Source organism: Asparagus officinalis, chromosome 8 (assembly GCF_001876935.1).
Source record: "Asparagus officinalis chromosome 8, Aspof.V1, whole genome shotgun sequence".
NCBI classification, from domain to species: Eukaryota; Viridiplantae; Streptophyta; class Magnoliopsida; order Asparagales; family Asparagaceae; genus Asparagus; species Asparagus officinalis.
In genome coordinates this window covers 121615569-121635197 of record NC_033801.1, presented here as the reverse complement: position 1 = coordinate 121635197, position 19629 = coordinate 121615569, and the positions used below count along the sequence as shown (strand labels likewise).

The following is a 19629-nucleotide window of genomic DNA, read 5'->3' as shown; positions in this document are numbered from 1 at the left end:
AAAAATAGCGTTGTAAAAGAAGAATGAATAATTAAAGCTAATAAAACAAGTTGATCGGTTAAAAGTGCGTTAAAACGACACAAAAGTAAATATGGAGTTTGTTTCTAATCATTGATAAACTTTAAACAAATCATAAATATCTAAAGATTAATGCTAACTCTAATACATTTTTATATAATAAAAGCATCTATATAAGCATATAAAAGTACTAAAAATATTGAAAATCTCTTCTGAAGATTTCTAATTTACTCAAAAATAAATATTCTATAAAATATTTAGAAACCAGTGTCTTTTATTCCATCTCTTTCATTTTTTATTCAGCGGACATCAGTCCTTCTCTCTCTCTCTCTCTCTCTATATATATATATAACTTTGAATTAAAAGTTAAATTTATATATGTTAATGAAAGAATATCAAACAAGTACCTTTTTCTATGTTAAGTTCTCAAATTTTAGTCTTTTTAGTAATTTAAAATTTTTGAGGGTGTGTTTTGTAAATTTTAAAACTTTAAGAGTATTTTCTAAAAATTTTAAATTTTAAGTTGGGTGCTTGTAATTTTTATGTTTCATGTGTTGGTGGTAAGTTTTCTAATATCAGAATATTTCTTGCTACTCTGAAATTTTAGGGTATTTTTTATAATTATTGAAACTTTGGATTAATTTTTATAAAATTTAAATTTCAGCAGTCTTCTGATAATTTTCAAATTTGATATGTACTAGTTATAAGTTTTGAAATCTCAAGTTTTTTTTTTTGTTATTTTTAACTTTCGAATGAGTTTTTTGCGATTTTATAACTTTAACATTATTTTTTTGTAAATTTTAATTTTTCAGGTGCCTGATGGTAATCCTTTGAATTTATCTTTGTTGTTTGTAAGTTTTAAAATTTTAGAATTCCAGTGTGCTATTTTATTATTTAAAATTTTGAGAGGCTTCTACAATTTTTCAAACGTTGGCTATATTAATTGCAAATTTTAAATTGTTTGAAGGCTGTTGTTAATTTTCAGATTTTATGTTTATTGTTTTAAGTTTTGAAACGTCGAGATGTTTTGTGTAATTTTAAAATTAAAGGTATTTTGTGTAATTTTTAATTTTTTGGGGGTTTTTTATAATACTTCATATATCATAGCATGTTGGTTCTTCACCTTAACAAGCTAATACCGTGGAGTTGTTTCATGTATTTTATTAATCTTATTTTTTAAATTGCATAGCCAGTTCATATGAGATTAGGATAGGATATAATTATGTTTAGGATGGATTAAGATTTAATGAAATATTTAAAATAGTGAAGGATAATATTGACCATTGAAAGCTATTCCAGAACTCTTATTTTGGTTGTTTTGTACATTTTCGAAAAAAAAAAAAAAGAAAACACAAAACCACGATGAAAACCATTTCTGTACATTTCAGAGGGTTTCCCCCCATTTGATTTATTTGGTTTGTCTCATATTGAAATTATATGCTGGAAAATATTGTTTCCCATTTCTTGGGTTTGTTTCAACATCAAAAAATTAAGAAATCAAATGAGTATTCTTAAAATATTCAGCGACGGGACATATTATATTGTTTCTCTCTTCACTTTTCACTTCTCGTCATCGTTTCAACAGTGCTTTGAGCAATATTATAATCAGCGAAGGGATGTTTCCCACCTATTTCAGCCCCAAAGGCTCTGAAATAGGTTTTCTTAAAAATCTGACATGGCACCCCGATGTCAGATTCCAAATCCTCCATTTCTCTCTTTTTTTTTGAGCAAACAAACAGCAGTGTGACTAACATTGTCACGCGTGAATATTTATGTGCAAGTGGGGCAAACTATTTTTATTAAATTTTTATATGTCAAAAGTATATGTGAGATCTTAAATCTGAATAAACTATCATCTTATCCTACATTAAAAAAAGAAAAGATTTTTAGTCATCCATGATATCATTTGTATAAGTTTATTTCTTAGAGGGCATATTACTAATGCAAAAAACTTATAATTTTAAAAGAAACAAACTTATATTATGTACTTGACATTCTTTTGGCTTTTATGCCGTACATATTATTAGTGTTACTTGAAGAAACTTATAATTTTATTTTTGTTCCTTTTAGAACCTAAATATAATAGATATCAAATTATATGGGCCCAAATCCTATATTTATGGCATTGTGTAGGGTGGAATATTCTAGAAAACGAAAAAGATAGAAAAAGAAAAAGAAATGGTCGCATGATATATTGATATGAAATATCCTATAAACAAAAAAGAATGAGAATTTGTCCTCTTCTCATTCAATTTTTTTTACTACCCTCACAATGTTCTGTATATTATAATATAGATTTGAATTAACTAAAATACCCTTATATTTTGAATGTGGGTTTTCATTGTCGTTCAAACTTTTTAGTATCCTAACTTGGTTCTTTGTATAGGGATTTCCTTTCATCATATATTTTGATATTAGTCACCCACATGGCCAGAATATGTTGATATTATTCCTTTGAGTTAGTTTGTGTTTGTTATATGTGTGTGTGTTTTTTTTTTTTTTTCGGGGGTAGAGTGGGGGGATTTATACCCCTCTTCTGCCTCACGTTTCTAACCTTTTTCCTCATCTTTGCCCTTCATCATTGATGCCACTCCCTCTCCTCTCTCTCTCTCTCTCTCTCTCAACCATTGGACCGCTCCAATGTTCTCATAGTCCAACACAGATATGGGAGGGTGGTGATGAAATTATCCTAGAGAGGGGTGAATAGGGTAAATATTAATCTAATCCAATTTAATGCCAATTTAAAACTTATTAACAATTTATTCTTGCAAGTATGATATACAACTAATTATGAGCAAGAATATACAATTATGAGACAATCAAACAAACAATATGATCACGGAGTTCGGTCCTTCCGACCTACGTCTCCGCTCCCCCACTCCTGGGGAGAATCCACTATCATAACGTGTTTTCAACGTTCACCCAAAACGTTTACACCTCACACTCGGTTTCCTAGCTCATCGAAAACTTTCACAACTTACACTCTTGCAATCACATTCTACACCCTCTAAGTGTTGGCCTAGCCCATGTTACCTTCCTCAACTGCTCGGATTTACAACCTCTTCCTAGGCTTAATACCGACGCGACTCCTCTTGGAATCAATCATGTCTCTCACCAAACTCCTCTCAGTGTACAAGTGTATTACAAAGTGCATCTCACAAATAAGCACAAATGCAAATTATTTGTTCTCTATAATGGATGAGAACTCAATGTAAGCTCACACTCTAAGTAACAATCACCACAACCCAAATAATACAATGTATGAAATACTAAAAGCTCAATAGGCTGTATGTGTAAACAAAGAGTAAAATCAAATATAAACTCAATTAAGATCTAGCTTATGGAAATGATAATCAAATGTATAAATAGCTAGAGATTGAGTTTAGAAAACTTCTCCAATGATAACAAAGAGATTGAGTTTAGAAAACTTCTCCAATGATAACAAGAGTGAAAGAGATGAGATGAAAGCTCAAACACGAAATGATGATCTCTTAAAACTTCTCCAATGATAACAAGAGTGAAAGAGATGAGATGAAAGCTCAAACACGAAATGATGATCTCTTATTCCTCTTGTGAAAATCTCTTCACATAAACTTTTGTAAAACGCACTTAAACAAACTTTAAACACCCTTTAAACTTGTTTAAATACTCTCTTGGTTGGTTGAAATGAATAAGGCAAAGGGGTATATATAGGCTCATGAAATAAACCCCAAAACCAAGAGAAAACCAAGCAAAAGGACAAAAATCCTGAGAAACAGGGATTCTGGAAACTAGTCGTTAATAGTGTTATGAGTCGACTTGTATTGTTCATGGGTCGACTCAAAACTAGCTGTTACAGACTAAAAACACACGTTATGGGTTGACTCATAAAATCATGAGTCGACTCATCCTACATGAGTCGACTTGAAGGATCATGAGTCGACTCAGTAGACGTTTCTGCTCTTTCAAGCATAGTTTATCAGTCGACTCATCACAGGCATGAGTCGACTCATAAACCTGCACAGACACTGTACATATATGAAATTAAGTTTTTGAGTGTCTTTAAAAATAGCAGATAAATTTAAAAAATTGTAAAACTTTGGGAAATATTTATAAACATGATAATGAACATGTTACAAAAAAAAATTTTAGAATTACACTTCCCAATGGTGAAAACTTGTCATTTTGCAAACTAGGTCAAAATACAAAATGTCAAAATACTTGTTTTTGATATTTTGACTTAAACCAAAGTTTTGAAACCTCTTGTATGGATTTATAGACTAAATAAAAGATATACAATAGTGTAAATAAGTCTTTAATCCATAAACATGTTATTTTGCAAATTTACAAAAACATGAACTCTGGAAAATAGAAAACATGATTTTATTGAATTGTTAAAGCTTGATATTGATGAAATTATTGTAAGCATGTATAAACATGAAACAATTTGTGTAAGTATAACTATATCCATTTTTTCGTATTTATATGGCTAAACACATTATTTTAAATCAAAATCGATAAATAGGAAACTAATATATATGTATATGTATATAACTATTAGTTTCATATTTATACGATTTAAACTTGAAAACGAAAACAATAAAAACAAAATCCATTTGTTTCATATTTATATGGCTAAACACATTATTTCAAAACAAAATCAATAAATAGGAAACTAGTATATATGTATATGTATATAACTATTAGTTTCATATTTATACGATTTAAACTTGGAAACGAAAACAATGAAAACGAAAGCAATGTGTGTGTATAGTTTTGAGCTCTAAGTGTCAACAACACACAAAGTATAAACACCTAAACTAATATACCAAACTATAGGTCTTCAATAAGCTTGTCTTGGTTTGCAGATGAAGCTTGATCTCAAATCTTTTACTTGAATTGTATTGGCTTCATTCTGATTTCCGCCAACCTCCATTTGAATGTCATCATTAAGCTTAATCCATCCAACCTCCAACATCAATGTTTGTCTAGAATACCTAATAAACAAATACAAACAGTAGGCAAACGATGCTAGTGATTGTTTGTAAATCATCATCAAAACAAATGTACTAACAGGTGATGGAGAGATGGTGGTAGTGACATTATCAATAAAAGGGGGTTTCTTGCAAAAATGATAAACCTATTAGGCTGCAATTTCAAAAGTTATTGGGGTTAATTGTGATTTTGATAATCTAGGGGGTTTCTTGCAAATGCTGTAAAATCTTGGGATTACTATCATTTATCCTTCTTTTAGGGTTATTTGCGTTTATACCCCTTAAATCATGAGTACATGCAAAAATAACCCTAAAGTTAGTATTTGCAAAACTACCCCTTCAATCATCAACTTTGTGGTAAAATACCCCTAAAATCAACAAATACTAACATGGTGCTAAATTTTTGATAATTTTGTTTATAATTTTTACATTGTGAGTAAAAATTAGCTTAAAATTTGATGATTAATTGCTTTGAGGTAATTTTTTCCAAAACTTATGATTGAGGGGTAGTTTTACAAATACTAATATTTGGAGGGTACTTTTACAAATACACATAATTTATGGGGGTATATATGGTAAAAACTCAATTTTTATTAGCAAGTGAGAGGGAAACAGAGAAGCTGGGGAAGAACGGATAGCAGGAGAAAGACTACTTTTTTTCCATATATTCAGCTTGTATATCATTCTGAAATATGGTATAAAGAGTGCTAATAGTAATTGCTAATAAATGAGTAGAGGTTAATTGCTAGTAAATGAGCAGAGGGTAATTTAGTGCAACTCAAAATACAGATGGGGGTTTATTTGCAATTTAACCCTCCGCGCCGTCGGGTACCCCGTGGGCATGTCCCATAAAGTCTAAAACGAATTATTCATGAATCAAATATGAAAAGAGGTGGAAGGTAAAATTTAGGAAAGAGGATGAAGTTAAAGAGGCAATTAAATATTATGTGTGTAAAGTAAATATTATGTGTGTAAGCTATCAGAAAATATTATGTCTTGGCATTACTTTACCCCCTATCATCTATTTTCTACAATAAAGGATAATAGTTACATACTGATAGAAACAAATTTTCAACAAATGTTGATCGATTTTTATCAAAGAAAATGACGGCCAATAAGTAAACATGAGATGCAAGTACTCTAACTGCAGTTGAAGTCTACAAAATAATCAGAGTCAAGACAGATGATTGAAAAGGCAGGCAAAAATCCTTAGCAGTTTCCCAAAGAATCCAAAATTTTCTGAACATGCACAAAAAATAACATTTAGTTCAAGAGTAAAGTAAATGTAAAATAAATTGAGCGACTCATTCTTCCTCCTCTCCTTCATTTTCTGCAATATTGAAGTAGCGCAATTCGTAGACACCGCGATCCTTGTTCGAGGCAATCACTCGCAGCCAGTCACGAACGTTATGTTTCTTCAGGTACTTCTTGGTAAGATACTTCAAGTATCTGAGAAACATAGAACACTTTAGTTTGAAACTCGCGGTATATATTTGCTCTGTTTTGAAACTCGGGTACATAAGTGTCATTTCGGAAACAATCAGGTTATGACAACAAACAAGATAAAAGAAGAGTGCATACATGGTGAAGATGGTGAAGTGCATTTTTATGTAAATAAATCTCTACCATTCTGTTTGACCATGTGAGATTGCGGAAATAACTAGAGTGGGAACAATTGAAACAATGCTATTAAAAAAGTTACAAGAGAATTAAGATGTTTCTACTGAAAGCAAAATGCCCTAGAACAAAATGAATACAAGAAACAAAGAAATAGAAAACTAACAAGATAAATTGATGCAGCAGTAAACTATCACTTGATCTGACCAATAAGAATGAGATACCAAAAACTAAGTTCCTAAACAGTAGCCTTTTTTCAGCAGGTCATCCAATGATTATACCACCAACATATTTAAATAAGGAAAAACAGACTAGGACACATAAATATTAAGTATCGGCAGACTGGCAGTTAAAAAATGGAAATCATCTTCCTCTAGAGCTATGATCAAAGTTGGGGGATCAAAAGAACTTCATTGAGATATAACTATAAGTAAAGAAAGTGTTGTAAAGACAAGCGAAGCCGATACTAGTCTTCAAATGCCTCAGGCATCAGACAGGAAAAAAGGAACTCCTGCCGTTCGGTGATGAATATTAATAAATAAATAAATATTATGACATTTAGAACATATGCAACAACTAACTTTGACATTCGGTAGATGATTGACACACAAAGTCATATAGCACATGAAGATAACACTAAGAACAAGCAATTATAATATCTAGCCATGCACAAGGGAAATTTAAGACGCAGAAGGCATGTCATGAAGTAACTAATTACTCAATAACAGAAAATTAAATCGCAAAAGTAAACAAGACAAACACTCAACATTGATATAACTAGTAAAGGAAGACTCGTGAGTAATCATTCATAGAATCATAGGATAAGAATCTAGCCAAGGACGGATCCATTAATAAAGGTGTGGGGCCACTTGCCCTCACAAAGTTTTATATTTCATATTAAGGGGTATACATATTTATATGCGTACCCCCATACAATTTCGATAGGTGTCCCCATCAAATAAAAATAAGACTATTTAGAGGATAATTTTGAAGAAGCAAAGGAGCACTGTTGAATAGCTAGTTTTAGTGAAAAAAAAAACAAAAACTATCATATATTGATATGAAAATGATAATGAAAATATTATATGTTGAAATATTTGTGATTAATGTGTAGATAAGTCTTTTTATTAGAAGAATTTATATTATATAAGTTATTAAGTTTTATTAATTTATACGTACAATTATAATGGTGCCCCCACAGGAAATATATTCTGAATAGGTCCTTGACTCTAACTAGATAAGTTGAACAAGTTACAAGCATTATGAGAGTCTATTAGCAACCTGATCAAGTTAAATCATAAATGGGCGACATTTGGTGAGAAAAGAATCAAAAAAGAGAAAAAAGAATAGCACCAAATCGAAATAGAACTTATGCTGAAAAATGGATACAAAACCCTTTGTTCAGATGGTTTGACATCAAAGAAACTAAATATGGACAGCCCAAAGAAATACATCTTAAGAAACTAAATGTGAAAAAGGATGTGGATGGTTGCATGGGACGGGTGCGGGTACAGGTACGGGATACGATAAATTTGTAAAAGGTAGGATATGGGGACATAGCCATACACATATTATATATTGAAATTCATATTTTATATGAGAGCAAGGATGATGATTAAAATTCCCATAACAATTATGTGTTTCTTATATTATGTGGATTATAGATTGAAAAATCAATAGATTTTGAACTAGACATCCAAGCAACCCTTCAAAATCATAATTCGGATAATTCGGAAGCTGACCTATGTCCAATGAGTTTCAAGAAGTGGATGTGAAGTGTAGGATATAGGTCCAAAAAAATGTATGACAAGTGTTTAAATTAAAACATGTATTGTGTAACTGAGTACATGCCCGAATAAATGCATGCACATATGCAGAGTGTCCAATGTGTTTAAGTATGGGTATGGCTTCAGATTAGAAGTACCCAGATAACATAGGAATAACCCCTTAAGATATTAAGTGGCAAGAGAGAATCAATATTGTTTGGACAAGTACAATGGAGGTCACTAAATGCACCAGTTAGGAGAAAATATAAGATTATAATTAATGGGGCAAACCGGCAAAGAGAACTAGAGGACTTTGTTTGAAGCAATTAAGAAAGATATGATCAGGATTCATGTATCCGACCTGAAAATTTTTCTAGGTGATCACAGATATTTCCTCTTGCGCAAAGGACCCTTTAATACCACTACAACATTGTCACAACATTTGGCATAACTATTTATGATAAATGCTCATAGTAGTGTATAGGATTCAACTAACAAATTATGTGTCATGACTTCACCAATAATATGTCAACTTAATATTTTCGAATGATTGCACGCAGATCAACAATGATTATGGAAGGGGGGAAAAAGAATATGAATGCCAGTTACTCATTATGAAAATATATCACATCACCACTCATAATATATGCCTGCAGCAGTGTACAGGATTCAACCAGCAAATTACTTTCGTCATAAATCTCTCCATTCGATTCGATGTAACCCTAAAAATGAGATTTTTCTTACCTTTTCGAGAACGCGCCCTCGGAAGTCACAGTGACCTTGCTCTTATCTCTGGTAATGGTGACGGCATCGCCAAAAGCTCCGGCCTTGCCGCCGGCGACCTTGATGCGCTCCTGAAGGAACTTCTCGAGGGAGGCGATGTCCATGATCTTGTCCTCCACGGGCTTCGCGCAATCGACGACGAAGGTTGACCCCTTCTTCTTCAACCCGCCCTTCGTTCGCGCCATTTAGGGTTCTGGTGTTGGGGTCGAGAGGCGGCGGGAGACTTTTTAGGGTTCGGGCTTTCACAGAGAAGTGAGATTTCAGCGTGGGGTTTATATATGGGCGGTGTGGGAGTTTGGAGTGGATAACTACGAAAGAGTCCTTTGCTTTGGGCCGGAGTTTGGACTGGGCCAATGTGGATAGCGTGCTGTTTAGTTAGTAAAATTATAAACTAATATACTTTTTTTCAAACTTGCTCCGACTAACTCGTTGACGCCAATAATATTTTTTTTTGAAGTGACATTAATCTTTTTTAGGTAGTAAAATGACCTGAAGTGTTTGTTGGCAAATGCACAATATGTAAATTTTAGTTCTCTTCAACTTGTTTGTAAATTGTAATCAATTATTACAAGTAAAATATTAATGCACTTTAGGATAATTTAGATGATAACATGAGATGAATGGCAGAAACTAGTTGGAATAACCAGATTATTTATTTATAAATACTTTCTTAATAGTACTTACATCTTAAAGGATGTGGATTATCAATCCGCAAAAATATGAATTTGAAATTTGAGAAAGGGTATCCATATCTTGGCAGTGGCAGACACAGGCAGCTGCCCAGGACAAGAAAATGAAAATATATATCCCTCCCTGAGAGAGAGGGCAGGGAGGGATCCTGATGGGCCCATCAGCCCTCGGCCGCAACCACAGATTTCTCGACAAATGTGTTCCCCAAACACAGCCTGACGATGCTCGACACAATCGCCAACATCAGCCTCCTCTACTTCCTCTTGCTCGACACAATCCCTTTATTTTTCGCTCAGGACAAAAAATAATCCTGGCTACGCCACTGCATCTTGCATGCTATCGTGCCTAGCTCAACTATAGGTTCCCTAGGTGTGTTTAAAATAAATTCCACTAAGTCCCTATAAACCTACTGGTTTTTTACCGTACATCTTGGAAGTTATTCCACACCGAGTTCAACTCGACTCAACTCAAGGAGCGTCTCATAAAATTTTCTTAAACTTTTAAATTATCCATCCAATGGACCTCCCTAGCGATGTTAATGAACTATTAATCATTATTTTGTGAGAATTGTGGGGTACAAAGTTTTCTTAAACTTTTGTACGCGAGAATAATTTTTTCCTTTTTGTGACAAGGGGTACAAAAGTGTTAAAGAAAATAGGTACCAAAGTGAAAAAGGGCCAAACTTTTTGGGGGCACCAAAATCTCACCTCGAACCAAAATCTCACCCCGCAGCTTCCACAACGAGACCAAGAAGAACAATGCCCTTATCCCTTGACTGCAGCCTCCGCGGCGACCTTCCTCCGCCGCCGCGCGCCCATCACCGTCTCCGCCGCCGCCAGTGTCGCGGACCGCGGCTGCTCCCTTCAATGGACGCTGAGCTTCTAGATCGAGCAGCAAAGCTCGCCGACAAGTCCGCAGGCCTCACATCCCCTCACCCTAACTTCGGGTGCTTGATCTCCGCCGCCGGAGGCAGAGGCGGGAAGGCGGGGGTCGTCGGCGAGGGTTTCCTCTACGCGCAGGGCACGAAGTGCGCTGAGCTCCAGGCTGTCGAGACCGCCGGCGAGCTCGCCCGCGGAGGCACGGCGTATCTTAACATGGAGCCTGGGGATTGCTACGGCGATCATACTCCTGTATCCTCCCTGATCCAGGTTAGGTTTTGATAATTTAGTTGCAATTCAAGTTTAGCTTGATTTGATCTAATTGCCTCATACATTGGGTTGAGATAAAAATAACCCCTTGCTTCAAAATTTTCACCCAACTGATTGGTTGCGGTATGAGTCTAGCTCTTGATGCATTCTGTTTGCCTAAATTTGGGATTTTGGGTGGGGATTTAGGCTGCGAGTGAGCAAATATAGATTTTAGTGTTAGTCACTTAGTCCTGATGAAATATCTGGCTACGTGAGTTTCTAGCGGATCAAGAAATAAAAAGTCTTCTTTTTTATCTTCTTTTCCTCACCATGATGTGTAGGAATGTAAGTTATCTGCTTCATCCATGTAGCATTGATGCATTTTTATGTCAAAAGTTCAATATATAAATAAATAATTTTGATGAGAAAGCTGGATATTTATGTCGAACATTGCTTAAGTTGATCACCTTCCGAACTGTCTTGGGTCAACATGATGCATTTAAAAAAAAAATTATACCCATCTGGTGTGTGTATCATACTTCTTTAAATGTTTTATAGGATTCCTTTTATATATGCTAATATTATCGTCTTTTCTTAATATTGCGTAAAAGGATGGGTCATAGTTGATTGGTTGCGTAGTTTTCTTTCTTCTTCTTCAATGGGTTCAGTAGTTAGTAGGTTGCTGACGTTAGCAATTAGGCAGGGATTTCGAGGGTTGTAGTGGGCATGAGACATCCGCTGCAGCATCTGCGAGGGGAGGCTATAAGATCATTAAGAAGTGAAGGAGTTCAAGTTGATGTCCTTGGTGAGGATCTGCAGAGTAAAATATTCGAGGTGATTCAATTTTGAGCTACTTTCATATGTACAGTTTGAGATTTTTATACTCACAAGGGTACTTTTAATTGGAAACTGCAGGGAGCATTGAAGTCGTGCCTCAATGTAAATGCTCCGTTACTTTATAGATCTGCCTTTCATGTTCCATTCTCTGTTTTCAAGTATGCAATGACCCTGGATGGTGAGTCTTGAGAATGTATTAGGTGTCAGTTCTGTAGTCCTGTTATTGCCTGAGTCTTGCGAAGATCGATAAAAGCTTGTATACATTGTTTTTACATCTAATTTGAAGATTTCTGATTCTGGCAGGAAAAATTGCAACAAGTAGTGGGCATGCATCTTGGGTGAGTAGCAAGCAGTCTAGAGTTCGAGTATTTGAGTTGCGGGGCAGAAGTGATGTTGTGATTGTTGGAGGAAATACTGTACGTCGTGACGGTATACACCTATATCAAGTTGCTATTGATTCTAGTCAACTGCACATGACAATTCTCATATATTTTTTAATAAATATGGATCTGTGATTTTTTTGTACTTTAAATTAATTATACTATTCTAATATTCAATAAAGAAAGAAAATAACAAATAAAATTAGGAGCAGAAGAAGAAGTGATCCTATCTGATGGTGTGGTGTGTTGATGGGTAATCACCATTAGAGGAAGAGAGGGTGGAGAAAAGAAAGAAAAGATGAATTTTTTTTAAACAGAGATGTTATTCTAGTTTTTTTACCACATAGTTCTAGCTAAAACTTGGGATAATTTGAGAGGCTAGCACCCTCTCTTTTGTATATTGATAGGATACAACTGAGACAATTTTTCACAATTATCTGAATGCTACTTTTATACAGCTGTAATTGGCTAACACCTTAAAATTTTATCCCAATTCTAGTTCATTGATTAACACTATGTTATTCCATATCTAATTTTGAGTTCAACTAACCCTCCTTATAGAATTGCTTTCCATATAAATGCAGATCCACGGCTAACTGCCAGGCATGGTGGGGGCCACGTTCCTGTTCGAATTGTAATGTCTCAAACACTTAATCTTCCTGAAGAAGCTAACCTTTGGAATACCTCTGATGCATACACTATTGTTGCAACTCAAAGGGGTGCACGGAAAGATATACAGGAAAAACTTGCAAGAAAAGGTGTTGAAGTGGTGGAGTTTGATTTTTTAGACCCACGAGAGTTCATGGAGTATTGCTATGACCGCGGGTATCTTCAAGTGTTATGGGAGTGTGGTGGGGGTCTCTCTGCACCGGCTATATCATCTGGGATAATTCATAAGGTATAATCTAATTAAGGTTCAAGATATAATTTTGTTATCGGCTAAAATGAAACTAAGCTGTCTGCAACTTTGCTTCAAAGGATGTACCTACAAGATGAGTTCCATTCTCATTATCCACAAAGTTTCAGTAGGATCATTTTTCCCCCCTAGATCATGGACAATCAATATGATCCTTTTGTTAATTTTAGTTGTTGTCTTATCATAGTAAACAATTTCTGTTATCATATTCAACAAAAATTATCACATGTTCCATTTTTTTCGTCTTAAGGTCCAGTTTTTATGCTTTCCCATGGGTTTGACTGTATTAGAGTATTTAGTTTTCATTTCACTATATGTTGATTCCTACTCTAAAAACACTTAAATTTTATTTTAAGCTTCGTATACAATTTCTTTGAATTTAACCGTGATATATAGATGGCAAATGACCTCCATGATTTTTTTTATTTTTTATTTTTTATTTTTTATTTTTGGCCTATAAGAGCCTCCTTAAGTGTATCTAGTTCTGGCATTGATCTACTGCAGTCAAGCTGTAAACTTTTGTCAATTGTTTTTTTTTTTCTTTCCAGAGTGCTCATGTGTCGTCAACCTAATGATGGCCCTTAAGAAAGCTGAATGGAGGAGAAAGATTCCTCCAGCCACCCCAAAATATTTGAAATAAAAAATTTATTATTGTTGTTATTGTGATTTGTTTTCTAGCTTCAAGATTGCTTATTAAATCATTGGTTTGCTGATTCATTCATTCAGAACTTTCTGGTCATGGGCTCCATTGAAAATTATTTGTCCCATATCCATTCGATATGCAATTTCATTTTGAGGTAGTTGATGAAAAGCAAGGATGATGTAGGCTGACGAAACAACTTGGTCTTGCCTAAAATCCTTATTTGCATAGTATGGAATCATACACTGACATCCTTTTGTAGTATTGACTTCTTCTAGTGAAAAATGATATATCTGTGCAATTTAAGGATGTAATTCCATATTAATGTACCAAAAAAAGTTCTGTTTGCAAGTATCTGAAATGAACTTGTCTATTGGTGTAGATTTATGCATTTGTGGCCCCTAAAATTATAGGGGGAGTAAACGCTCCATCGCCTGTTGGTGAACTTGGAATGGTTCACATGTCCCAAGCACTTAATTTAATTGATCGAGAAGTTGAGCTGGTAAGTTTTATCATCTTTCCACTCATATTTTTGCTATTATAATGCTGCAAATAGTTGCACCATGTTGAACTGATATAGCGAGGGTTTGGCTCGAAAAAAACTCATAATTTCAGTATCTATTGTTGTCTTTTATATCAATGGATTTTAGTATATCTGCTAAATTGAGAGTGAATTAACTTTGGATGTTTATTGTCCTTTTGTGTGGATGACAGATTGGACCAGATTTACTTATAAGTGGTTATCTTCAGCCAATTCCGGACCTCTCACCCATGATCCCATCTGCTGATACAACTTTAGCTCTTGATCCTACGGTTTCCCCTTATGATGCAGACATTATATTCTTTTACAAGACTTGGGATCCATATGGCGCATTATCAAATTTTTCTCCTCACCCTTTGCAAATGCCTGATGGAAATGGAGATTGCACTACATGGTCTACTCTGGAACACTATTATCAGGTAAAATCTTCTAGTTCATGTATACTTAATTTCCAATGTTAAACTAGTTTCTATATGCTGGTGACAAATTGAAAATATTACTGTTTTCAGGCAAACAAGTTTTGGCGGGTTAATAATCCTCTAGCAAAAGAATTTATTCAACAAATCAAATATGCTAAAAGTCCTGAAGAAGCAGCGCGGTTGGGGAGGAAATTGCAGAGGCAGCACCCTGATGTGGTATGCTCTTCTTAGAAAATGTTGTATATGCAAATACACAATTAATTGTTACATACATGTATGCTGCATACGCACTTATACTGTGACATAAGCTATCATTCATCTAAGACATAAATTAAATAAATAAGAAAAGTGCAAAAAAATAGATAATTCAAAAAAATAATGATAAGAGTTAGAAACAAAAATTAGAAAATATACAGTGCCAAACCACATACATGATGAGTTACTCAAAAGTAAAAATTCGTGTTGACATCCAACTTCATGACAATTTAACAATTCATAAGGAAGAGACAACAACAGCAGCAACATCTAGGCCTTTATTCCAAAATTTGGGAGTTGACACATGAATTATTTTTTTCCTTGCAGTTTTGTTCTTGGTTGTGTCTTCCGTTAAATGAACCATATCAAATGAACCATATCACATCCTTCTAAGTTGCCTTCCCCCAAGTTCCTTTTAAGCCTACCTCCGTGCTCAGTTCTCCCTCATTTGATCCTCAAATGAGCGACCTTTAATTTTCGATATGCATCCATTTCTTATGCTCAGTTATGGCACTCATTTATCTTGGCATCCCATTTCTGCCATTGTCATTTCTAACATGTTATTTCTTAATTATTCAACATTGTAGAGCGATCAATTGGTCTTGTAACCATTCTATATAATTTTTCCTTCAATTTATAGGTAAATTATGATCATATAAAACTCTAGAAACAGATAATTCCTTTGCTGTTGTAATACTTTCCAGAACAGATCTTTTTATCTACCATGCTTATTGTGGTAATTTGATCAGCAGTGACATTTTGATTTTGTGGACCTTGCAAGTCTCCTTCTACGCCTTTACAATCCTAACATTTTTGTACGCATATATCCCATAACCAACCAGAGAAGCCAAAGCCTGATTTGCTGAATGCAGAAAGTCTTGTATTACCTCAAAAGTTCTCATGTCCAACAAACGATGTCCTTTATATTTGTAAAGTTAGGTTAATTGTGGATGAATACCTTGTACTGTCGCCTAATTGCAGATAGGCCCCCTGTAGGTCTACAGATAAACCCTCGAGTGAAATTTTTGACTCTTTAGATGGAGAAAGAGATTTAGAGAAAGAGATGTCTTTTTTTGGGGTAGTTGTGAGAAATAGATGTTCGGAGGGTAAGAGAGTAAAATAAATTGACTATGGGGGTCATATATGCCCTTAGGCGATAGTGCAGGTGGTCTAGCCGCAATAACAGAACTACAGGGAGTCTATCCGCAAATGGGCAATAGTATCGAGGGTCTATCTATGATTTACTCTAAAGCTCAATTAGGAATCATGCAATTTCCTGTCTTTATATTGATAAGAACAAATGAATCATTCACAGGTTAGAGACGACTGGGAGGATGCGAAGATTGATGTTATGTATGAGGCTTTGAAATGCAAGTTCTCTACATATCCTCATCTCAATGCTATGCTGCGCTCAACTGCGGGCTCTGTTTTGGTTGAAGCTTCACCGCACGATCTCTTCTGGGGTGGTGGTCGGGATGGCGAAGGCCTCAATTATTTGGGAAGATTGTTGATGAAATTAAGATCAGAGATTTTGGAAGAGACTGCTGTCACTGCTGGGGTGAAATGAATGTCTATCTACTTTCTAGTATTGCGAAGTAGAGATTATTTATCGTGGTGTGCAAGTCATTTTTTTCTATAGAACGATGAAATAATGCTTGTATTATTTTAATAAAGTATGTATTTTTCCTTGTAGTAATTTTGTAAGAATACAGGAATGCACAATTTTCGTTGTGTTCATTTGTATTGCTATGTATAGGAGAATATTGAGCAATGGATGTCTTATTTTAGAGAAGGTCGAAACAGCTTTTCCCTCTCAATTTATTATTTTAATAAACTCCATATTTCCTGTAGTATTTCAATACAGGTAGCAGTTTTTTGTGAAATTTATTTGAATTTCATAATTTTCCTGATAGTATTTTTGTAAAGAATGCGGGAGTCGCAATTTCTTGCCGTATTTATAGTGCTATTTAATGGAGCAGAAGATGAATAAAGCATGTTTATTTCTTTTATTAGTGCTGATCAAACCATAAAATGTTAAACTTTCCTTTGCCCCGATTAACATTTTCTGTTAAAACCAACCAAACAGCCTCTAAGAATGTAAGACTTTTGTGCTAGTAGATGCTACTGTCTACACAGAAATTTCCAGGTGAATACTAGTGAGAATAATGTTAAAAGTCGTCGATGTTGCTTAGCCACTTACATAGTCGAAATACATTTGAATAAGAAAATCAGAAAAAATAAGCACAACAATTGTAAGCGCAAGAAGTGCGGGAAACTTCACATAGTCAAAATACATTTGAATAAGAAAATCAGAAAAAATAAGCATAACAATTGTAAGCACTGCTGAATACTACATTCTCAGTACAATGGTTGGAAGTAAACAATATATTGTAGAATTGAAATCTACGACTCCCCCTTGCTAAAAAAGGAGCTTCATGCAATTGCAATAGTACAACCAGTCAGGAATTGGTCATCCTTTTTATGTGTAGATCAAGTATACTTTCAAAAACTAATGTAATTAAGGAATAATAGCAGTCAAGCAGTTGCTGGGTATCTTTAGTCCCTGTGTTGATTTGACAAAAATTGGTTATCATATTTGTCCATCTTCGGCCCTGAACTGGATTGACGATCAAAGTACTCGACTGCTGCTGCTCCAACTAAAGCAGCCAGTGTGAGAGCCTGAGCATTCAACCTGCAAATTTTGATTTTATTAGGAAAACTTTCAGATTTACTCACATACGAAACTTATTAAGGACTTAAGAAACTCACAGAAACATTGCTAGAATATTATAGAACAACAATAAAGTACCAATTTTAGAGTGAATGACAAGTATCAAAAAATTATTAAAGGATTATATATGTAATGTGACAAGCTTCTACCGTTCATGCACAGCTTTCATGTGATCAGAGAACTATTAAGGCATTATATATTTATATAAGTAATGTGACAAGCTTCTACCTTTCATGCACAGCTTTTATGTGATCTTTTAGGAACTTACAACGTATGGGTGAAGATGGTTAACTAGAGCGTGGATGAGAAAAGGAGAACAAAGATGCAGTAGAGAACCTATCATTTCTGAGATGCAGAAAATAGGTGAGACAGTGCATGACATGAGACGGTGCATGACATAATAAAGTTCCCGTTAAGTCGTAAAGCATACAGAGGGGCACATTGTTGGCATTAAGTGGATCATATTGAAAGAAAATGTATATGCTCCTCTTATTGTATGATTTATAAATAGTGTCCACGGCCATTTGGTCAAACTCAAGAGGCTCAAGAGCTTTTCCAATGCAACCATCTATGACGAAAGAGGGTAAGGGGCAGATCGTCTCATTTCTAAAATAAATGGTTTGAAACAGGGCCAGAATGTATATGCTCCTCTTATCACATGAGCTCTTCTCAGGTAAAATATTACTATTTGTAATATTAGATACATAAAATTTTCTTAAATGGCCTACTACTCAATACTTACTTTTATATTGGTGTCACTATTTGATGATAATCTAGTATATACTATATTTTTAAGCTAAAGGGTGGTGTCACTTGACACCACCCTCTATAACATGTGCCTCTGCCTTGCTAGTCATGTACGGAGGCAGACAATCAGTTATCTTAAAATCTTGCCCCAGTCTATGATCTGGTAAAGTTCAAGTTTGATGGATCAGCAGGGCAGAAGGCGATGGGTTGATATCTAACCAAATCGTAATCTGACATAAGCATTTCTTCAGAGCATCTTAATTTGAAGATTGTTCTTATCTACGATTATCTTGATTAACAAGTATAGACATTGAGGGGTAGAGATCCACTACGTCCTTATGGCAGAAAACCTCTACACCTCACCAATAACCTCTTCTCACTCACCGGACCACATGAATGATATTCATCATATAAATTATATAAAAGTTCTTTTAATTATAGGGCTCACTTAATGAATCAATGCTATTAATCCACGTAACCAATTGAAGAAGTTCTCTACAATCAAGGATGTAGAGAATCTTTGCCCGNTGAGAGATATTTGAGAGAGAGAAATCAATTTCTTCTTTCTACAACAAAGAATCCCTAATTCTCAAACACCCATCTATTATTCTCTACACTAAATCTTGATTAAGCAGAGGTCTAGTTAGAAAGGGAGGAAATTATCAATGGATTCGAAAAGCAAATATATTATGTAATTCAGATTAAGCATCCAGGAAGGACTCCTTAGGAAGGGAAAGAAGGAAACACAACGGTTACAAAGAAGGAAACAACGGTTACATAATAAAATATATTTTCTTTTCTCGGATTACTTCACCCCCTGTAAGACACATAAAGTTAACATATTCATCCATATAAATAAAAGCTTGAGGATTTATTCACAACAAGTCAAGAATTACTGGCATTAACTCGCTATTTGGTTGGAAATTTATAAAGAACAACAAAAAAATTCAATTTTCGTATGAGACAAGATAATTTTAAAGAACAAATTTATTTAGTAAATACCACGGGTGTACAGCTGTAGAGCCTTCATCCCAAATTTTTGGGGCATGCCACATAAATCCTTCTCTCCACTTTTTGTTCAAGGACAGATATATCCATTAAATTAAGAGACTCCAACATCCAGAATTATTGATTTTATAGAAACTAAGGAGGATGGCTGTTACTTGTTTGAAAGAAGAACTTGTCTTTT

The 19629-nt window shown here is 34.5% G+C and overlaps 3 protein-coding genes across 5 annotated transcripts in view; 1 reads left to right on the top strand and 2 right to left on the bottom strand.

The window, feature by feature from the left end:
- LOC109822188 (60S ribosomal protein L22-2-like) lies at positions 6111 to 9391 on the bottom strand. The gene is made up of 2 exons (XM_020388352.1): positions 9119 to 9391; positions 6111 to 6440 (listed from the first exon to the last, which is right to left on the bottom strand). The coding sequence occupies exons 1-2, from the start codon at positions 9340 to 9342 to the stop codon at positions 6296 to 6298; spliced, it is 369 nt and encodes a 122-aa protein (XP_020243941.1). The 5' UTR covers positions 9343 to 9391; the 3' UTR covers positions 6111 to 6295.
- On the top strand, positions 10667 to 16754 carry LOC109822157 (riboflavin biosynthesis protein PYRR, chloroplastic). 2 transcript variants are annotated; one of them, XM_020388319.1, is made up of 9 exons: positions 10667 to 10995; positions 11674 to 11808; positions 11890 to 11989; positions 12115 to 12240; positions 12776 to 13089; positions 14130 to 14249; positions 14462 to 14707; positions 14798 to 14923; positions 16278 to 16754. In XM_020388319.1, the coding sequence occupies exons 1-9, from the start codon at positions 10714 to 10716 to the stop codon at positions 16527 to 16529; spliced, it is 1701 nt and encodes a 566-aa protein (XP_020243908.1). In that variant the 5' UTR covers positions 10667 to 10713; the 3' UTR covers positions 16530 to 16754. The 2 variants fall into 2 exon arrangements, with proteins under 2 accessions (XP_020243908.1, XP_020243909.1); XM_020388320.1 differs by having other exon boundaries at positions 10898 to 10995; positions 11678 to 11808.
- LOC109822826 overlaps positions 17183 to 19629 on the bottom strand; it is a 3289-nt gene continuing 842 nt past the window's right edge. For both annotated transcript variants that reach the window (XM_020389082.1, XM_020389081.1), the window contains one exon: positions 17183 to 17654. In XM_020389082.1, coding sequence (XP_020244671.1) covers positions 17519 to 17654 — 136 coding nt within the window. In that variant the 3' untranslated portion in view covers positions 17183 to 17518. The remainder of the gene's footprint in view (positions 17655 to 19629) is intronic.